This window comes from Sinocyclocheilus rhinocerous, unplaced genomic scaffold (genome assembly GCF_001515625.1).
Source record: "Sinocyclocheilus rhinocerous isolate Xijiao unplaced genomic scaffold, SAMN03320098_v1.1 scaffold2053, whole genome shotgun sequence".
In the NCBI taxonomy this organism is placed as follows: domain Eukaryota; kingdom Metazoa; phylum Chordata; class Actinopteri; order Cypriniformes; family Cyprinidae; genus Sinocyclocheilus; species Sinocyclocheilus rhinocerous.
Genome location: NW_015666532.1, coordinates 339,770 through 347,735, shown reverse-complemented (window position 1 = coordinate 347,735; position 7,966 = coordinate 339,770). Strand labels below are relative to the sequence as shown.

The window sequence follows — 7,966 nt, the reverse complement described above, 5'->3', positions numbered from 1 at the left end:
AAAAAAAAAAAAAAACTATTCCGAAACATCAACAAGGGCCATGCAATTGCAAGGATCCAAACACAGTACCACAAAAGCACAATGACCATCCAAAAACAAAACATACACATGCTGGATCAAATAAAAGGTAAACATATACAAAATCCATGCCAGGGATACGTTCTGCCTCGATGACAGAGATCTGGGATGTTGCTAGAGATGAAAAAAAAAAAAGACGCAAGTACCACTATTATCTAAAAAGTTTCATTTTAAGCTCAAGAACAGAGCTACCTGGAACATAAAATTCTGAAGCACAGTTTTTCTTTTTCTCCTTTGTCTTCCTAGCGGCTTCAATGAAAAGCAAATTTTTTTTGCATCTTTTTGGCGTGCTGTAAACTTCAAAAGAGCAGAGAAGAAACTAAGCTCTTGCTGAGGTCTGCAGCTCTCCCAGTTTCACTTAAAATTTCATGTGGGATTTCACAGGAACAAATGTTTTAATTTGCTATGGATAAAAAAGATTTGCTCTGCTGTCATTTGCCTGTCAACTATAAATTAACTGAACACGGTACACAAATAACGGCTTGTTTTGTTGTCCGTATTGTTTATACCAGTGTTTCCCAACCTTTTTTTAGTCGCGGCACCCTTTGGAAATTTTAACAAAACTTGTGGCACCCTACAAAATAAATTTTGTCACAATATTTGAATTTCTAACTTCGATATGATAATTTGAAAAGTATAGATATTCGGTACAACAGGGAAGAACATACAGATATTTTTATTATTATTACAATTTTTTTTTGCTGTTCCGATTCACATGAAAGGTATACGAGTGGAGCGACTGAGCGGAGCGCACACGCATAGAGCGGGATAATACGCAGAGCGTCACACCACGTGATAGTGAGACCTGAGCGGTGAAGTAATTTTCGGCAGCCAAAATTTCGGTGCATCTCTAATTATTGGCGACATCAGAAATTGATATTATATAATAGATGCTTCTTTGAACATTTTAGCAATTTTAGCCGCGGCACCCCGGTTGGGAAACACTGGTTTAGACGGTCTATATTCCAGCAGTGATATAATGTGTAGTGTAGATGAATATGTCATCATGAATATACATGATGTATTGTACATAAATGTTAAAATCATCAAAAATCTATCTCTATACAACTGAATCACAAGTCATATACAACTGCCATAAACTGTACAAACAGTAGCACAGTAGTTAGCACAGTTGTGTTCTTAACAAGTGGAGCCATGCTGCTCAGGTGGGTAAGTCCAGCCTACAACATATCTTATATCTCACTCCTCAATATGTCCCCACTGTCACCAAATCAAAACTTATTTCTTATATATTACAGGCACAAGCAAAAATAAAAAAAACAGCACTTAATTTCAATACTTCAATGCAAAATCAAACAGAATTGAATTTCTACATGCACAAAAGGATGCCTAAAGATTAACAGAGAGATATTATATGGGTCAGCACAGCAGCAGGTCGGGGAGAGGAGGGACAGGGCTCAGGGGTACAGCAAGGCGAGAGTCTTCTCTCTGTTACCAGTAGGAGTGCCTGCTCTTGCAAGAGCTGCTGCTGCAGGATCTCGAGCTGTCTCTGTTCCTCCTCCAACTGACGACGGATATACTCCTACCAGTCGCGACGCAAGAGACCGAAAGAAAGGAAAAAACAAGAGCAAGATTACCACAGTTTCAACAGGATTCAGAGTGAAAGTGTGACAGGAGAAGACCACAGAAGATGAATAAGTGTGAGATGGATAGAACAACAGAATGACAGAACGATAGAATTATAGTTAGCCAGAATGACAGCTGTTAGAATAATAGCTAGCTATCAAGAAAGATAATGTCTTAACTAGAACAACAGAGACAGAACAACAGCTAGTTAGATAGAACCATAGACTCAACGATAGCTAGCTAACCATACAGAGTCATAGATAAAACTCTGGATAGAACAATAGCTAGTTAGATAGAATGCTAGCGAGCTAGCGAGATAAAATGATAGACAGAACAATAGCTAGAACCACAGATTGGAAAAAAGATACCTAGCTAGATAAAATGACAGATAGCAAGATAAAACAATAGCAAGAATGACATCTAAATAGAACCATAGCTACTTAAATTAAACCATAAGAACAATAGCTAGCCAGCTAAAACCAAAGACAGACAGAATGACAGCTAGCTAGCTGAAACCATAGAAGTCTGAAAAAACAGCTAGCTAAATAATATCATAGTTAGAATGATAGCAAGACAGAATAATAGCTAGTTAGATAGAACGATAGCTAGTTAAGAAGAATGATAGCCAGCTAGTTAGACTGAACAATACATAGAAAAATGATAGCTGCCTAGATAGAATGATAATATGTTGATCATTAGAAAGAAAGAAAGAAAGAAAGAAATGGTTCTTAGACACAGAAGAGCAGGTGTGGAAAAAAGGGAAAAAATATGAAGTTAAAGACCATGTTCACAATTTAATGAAGTGGTGTAGACCTGTTTAATGCGTGGGAGAGAAGAGAAAGAACAGTGCTGATAGTGTGATGAACAAAGAGAGGGTGTGAACGTATGGAGAGAAAGAAAGAGCATACTGGGAGTCTGCACATCAGCACACCTGAAACAGCGTGCCTGAGAGAACAAAAAAGGTGAGAGAGGACATTGATAGTTAGAGCAGAGAGAGGGGAGTGTAATCGCTGTGTTCTCAAGAGCAACTGTGAAATGATGATGATGATGATGATGGAAAAATCTTTTCAGCGCGAGTGGTGTGTGAGCAAGCGTGTATCAGAGCTCTGGAAAACAGCGGCCATTAACTGAGCCATTCTTAGAAGCGTACCGACAGCTCGGCGAGGTAATTAACCTCACCCACATGAATGAATGAGAGAAAGACGAAGATATTCTCATCTATTTATCAAGTCAGTAACTCAGCCGTCCCCTTCATACATCATGAGGTGTGTGGGGGAACGGCTGCACACACACACACACACACACACATTCCAGTTAGGGATGTTAGATGGTCAATCTTCCTGGAGCAGATAACGAGAAAAGCAGGAGTGCTGTGCGCTCATTTCCCGTGTCTTATCTGGCTCTCCACAGAACCTTTTCATTACGGAGCCGTTCACAGGGTTACTTTAACAACAATTAACTTTCATAAATTGAGTGTATAGTTGGTTTCCAGTTGCGTCATGGGAGCAGTGCTGAGAGGAACTGTGTGTGTACCTGCTCCCTTTCGGCCTGTCTCCTCTCATCCTCTCGACGGAGCTGCTCCTCATAGCGATGCCTCTGCTCCCTCTCCTGCTGCTTCCTGAGATCACGCTCATGCCGCTGTTGCTGCGAGACCCACACACACACACAATCATGCACCTGAATAACCTGTTGAGTCTTTACACAGCAACAGTGAAGAAGCTGAAAAACAGCATTTTTCTGTATTTAGCACCTTTCATGTCCTCTGGTTTCATGTGCAGTGAGGCTCTAAAAAAAACTCAACTGGAGTGTGTCATTTGTTAATGTGTGATGTTATTGGGATGTAAAATGGCCATTCAATTGGGTGATATGGAGAAGAAAAAAAACAAACAAACAAAAAAAATATATATATATATGAATGATGAATTAATTAATTCATTTATACATACATATTTTTTTTCAGACTTCAATATTAGCTCAGTATTAGACCTCAAAGTATATCTTGTATGTATTTACTCTGAAATGGTAGAGGCAGTATATAGATGGAGTTTTCATTTTGTATATTGTATTATTTATAATAATATCTTTATATTATATTTATATAATATTATATATTTTTATACTTTTTTTGTATTTATGTTATGTACTTTTAACATTTTTCATTGAAATATTACTATTCTGGTTTATTTAAATTTTAGTTATTGTTTATTTCCATATTTTAGTGCTCAATCTTAAACTTATTTCAGTTAGTTGTCAAGGCAACATTTCTAATTTTCATTTAGTTTAAGATTTTCTTCTAATATTTATATTTCATTTCAGCTTTATTTCAATTAACAAAAATGTTTTTAAGAGTTTTAGTTAACGATAATAACCAGGTTATGTTAAATTTTTTTAAAATTTATAAGCACAGATAAAATGTACAATTTGATTTCATATGTAAATGTTACTAAAACATTTTAATAAATGAAAAATTACCAACAAGGAATACCGTAAACGTATTTAAGCAACAATGTAGTGCAGAGTTTGATTTATTGAAACAGTCAGTTTGAATTGATTTAAGTAAATAAATTAAACTTACCAAGTCAAACACAATTTTCACTACGCAATAAGCCATTTAATAACCATTATTTATTAAGAATTATTTCTATATTTATTTACAGTATTTAACATTCTTAAAGGCCAAACGAAAAAGTGCATTAAAATCATTATAATGGTCACAATATTGCTTAATAAAACCAGCAAAATCATTGTGAATATTCTGTGATTATATATATATAATATAATTACCAGGCCCTAGTAGTAGTATTCCAAGAACAGGCTTCACAGAAAACTAGCTGCTTATTAGCATGCTGCATTTCCTGCTTCCCACAATGCAATGTCCCTTAAAATAACTAGGGATGCACCGGTTGACCGGCCATTATGTTTGTATTGAATGTAGCCTACTTACTGCGCAGATACTGCTGTTAATTTCAGATGGTTACAGTTGTTGTTTTCAATAGCCAAAACCCAGTTTAGCCTGTTAAATACCAAATAAACATCTTGTTTATGTGTACTTTTATTCTTTCTTGTTTGTTGCTTGATAAAAATACAAAAAATCAGAAATCGGTATCAGAATCGGCCAGTTTGCTTGTAAAAAATCGGTATCAGAATCGGCCATGAAAAATCATGATCGTGCATCACTAAAAATAACCCTTGGCCTCAAGCTACGCTGAGCCTGGTGTTAAAGACATCACTCGCTGTAGGAGAGGAACGCTGGTCTGCGTTTGTGTTGTGTTATGTAAAATAAATGGTTTTTGTGTTGTGTTACGTTGTGCTGTTATGATGTTATGTTATGTTGTTATGATGTTATGTTGTGTTATGTGATGTTATGTTATATGTTATGTGTTATGTTGTGTGGTGTTGTGTTGTGTTCTGTTGTGTTATGTGGTGTTGTGTTGTGTTGTGTTGTGTTATGTGTTGATATGTTATGTTATGTGTTGTGTTGTTATGTTGTGTTGTGTGTTATGTTGATATGTTATGTGGTGTTGTGTTGTGTGATGTGTTGATATGTTATGTAGTGTTGTGTTGTGTGTAGTGTAGTAGTATTCCAAGAACAGGCTTCACAGAAAACTAGCTTATTATTAGCATGCTGCATTTCTTGCTTCCCACAATGCAATGTTCCTTAAAATAACCCTTGGCCTCAAGCTACGCTGAGCCTGGTGTTAAAGACATCACTCGCTGTAGGAGAGGAACGCTGGTCTGCGTTTGTGTTGTGTTATGTAAAATAAATGGTTTTTGTGTTGTGTTACGTTGTGCTGTTATGATGTTATGTTGTGTTGTTATGATGTTATGTTGTGTTATGTGATGTTATATGTTATGTGTTATGTTGTGTGGTGTTGTGTTATGTTGTGTTATGTGGTGTTGTGTTATGTGTTGATATGTTACGTTATGTGTTGTGTTATGTTGTGTTGTGTTATGTTGATATGTTATGTGTTATGTGGTGTTGTGTGATGTATTGATATGTTATGTGGTGTTGTGTCATGTTGTGTTATGCATTATGTTATGCGTTATGTTATGTTATGTGTTATGTGGTGTGGTGTTGTGTTGATATGTTATGTAATGTGTTATGTGGTGTTGTGTTGTGTTATGTTGATATGTTATGTGTTATGTGATGTTGTGTGTTATATTATGTTATGTTATATTATGTTATGTTATGTGTTGTTGTGTGTTGTGTTGTGTTATGTTATGTGTTATGTGTTGATATGTTATGTTATGTGGTGTTGTGTTTTGTGTTATGTTGTGTTGTGTGTTATGCTCACCCCAAGGGTAAAATATTTATATTGATTTTCTCCATATAAATACCAAGATCTCTTACATCACTGAGCAGATCAAAGTCAGTAAATTCAGAAAGGCTCATTCATGGATTTATATTAAGAAAAGTTCCCTTCATATGAGCTCAGAGCAGCTGAAGTTAAGGAAACTATAATGAGTCTTGCTCCATGAAACCACAGCTTGTGTAAACCCTGGCGGTTACAGTAAACACACACTTGCACACACACACACACACACACACACGCACATACACTATGACGTACCTCTTCTAATCGCCGCCTCTGTTCTTTTTGTTCCTCAATGCGTTTCTGTCTCTCTGCCAGTAGTTGGTGCTTGTGTCCCTCATTCTGCTGTTGTTCCAGCTGCTGTCTGCGCAGGGCCTCTGATCGTTCTTTACTGGCCAGCTGCAGCCGTAGGAAATCCCGCCTCAGAGTGGACTCTCCGGGTATGTTAATGATGGAGCTGTATAGGGATGGATGAATGAATGAATCAGTTTGTCTCAAATACCCACATCCACACATCCAGTACTCAACCCCAAACACCTCATGCGGGCCGTACCTGGGTTCTCCCATGTCGTGCTCCTCCTCCTCCTCTTCACTCCCGCTGTACTCGTACTCTGTCTCATCTGCAGGTGTGAACATTTCCAGCAGTCACATTTCAGACATGCAAAACCCTCCCTGATGGGATCGCTGTAAGGTACCTTGACATTGGTGTCCTTAAAGCATCTGCTTTTAAAGTGCCAATACTCTATGATTGTATGATATGTAGCTTTTCCCTGAAGTGCACTTATGATGTTCAAAGATTCTAGCACCAGTCACAAATATAATTTAGCTTTTAATGACTATTTTCCACCCTCTCTCCCTGACACTTTAAATTTCACAAGCTCTTCTATGTTACCTTTAAGAGACAAACAATATTTAATAGAATACCTGATAAGTGCCACTAACAGCAAAGAAATATAGCACAAGCACTTTTTTGAGCAAAGCATTTCGAAATAAGAAATTAGGTTTCAAATAATTAAAAAGACAGATTTTTAAGAATGAGGACAAAATGATTTGAACACATTTTGGTTGCATCTAAATACATTTGTTAAAAATAACTGCAAAACTTGATTTAATATACTTGGTTTAATATTCATTAATACAATGAAATTTATAGATTTTAATTGTGACTTAAGTTTGCAGAAGTGTCCAAATGTTTTGGGGCCACTGTATATTTTAGCATTCAAACGTTTGGAGTCGGTAAGCTTTTTTAATGTTTTTGAAAGAAGTCTCTTGTGCTCAAAGGCTGCATTTATTTGATCAAAAATACAACATAACAGTAATATAATGAAATATTACAATTTAAAATACCTTTTCTATTTTCTATTTTGCAAAATGGTATGATGGCAAATCTGAATCTTCAACATCATTACTTCAGTCTTCAGTGTCACATGGTCCTTCAGAAATCATTCTAATATGTTATTTTGTTGCTCAAGAAACATTTCTTATTTTTATCAAAGTTGAAAACAACTTTTTTTTTCAGGATTATGTTGAATATTTTTTGAAATACAATCATATAACATTATACATGTTTTACTGTCACTTTCGATCAATTTAATTAATTTCTTTAAAGGGGTCATATGATGCGATTTCAATTTTTCTTTTCTCTTTGAAGTGTTGCAAGCTCTTGGTGCATAAAGAAGATCTGTAAAGTTGCGAAGACTAAAGTCTCAAATCCAAAGAGATATTCTTTATAAAAGTTAAGAGTCAACCACGCCTACCTAAAACGGCTCGTTCTAACACGCCCCCACATGTCTACGTCACAATGTGGGAAGATTTGCATAACGCCGCCCAAATGTTCACGCAAAGAAAGAAGGCATAACTTTTATTCACGCTGTAGTATTGTTGTTGCCGCCACCGCCATGTCGTGAAGACGCTGTGTATTTCGTTGTGAAAGCAGGCGAAAGTATTTTGCTTGGCCTTCCAAAAGAGGACTATATCCGCTTCGTCAT

General features: G+C 36.4%; 1 protein-coding gene across 1 annotated transcript in view; it reads right to left on the bottom strand.

Moving 5' to 3' along the window:
* Positions 1-7,966, bottom strand: part of LOC107732509 (TRAF2 and NCK-interacting protein kinase-like) — an 89,753-nt gene that overhangs the window by 21,978 nt on the left and 59,809 nt on the right. The window contains exons 11-14 of the mRNA XM_016543864.1: positions 6,532-6,598; positions 6,237-6,435; positions 3,199-3,309; positions 1,535-1,621 (exon numbers count right to left, since the gene is read on the bottom strand). Coding sequence (XP_016399350.1) covers positions 1,535-1,621; positions 3,199-3,309; positions 6,237-6,435; positions 6,532-6,598 — 464 coding nt within the window. The remainder of the gene's footprint in view (positions 1-1,534; positions 1,622-3,198; positions 3,310-6,236; positions 6,436-6,531; positions 6,599-7,966) is intronic.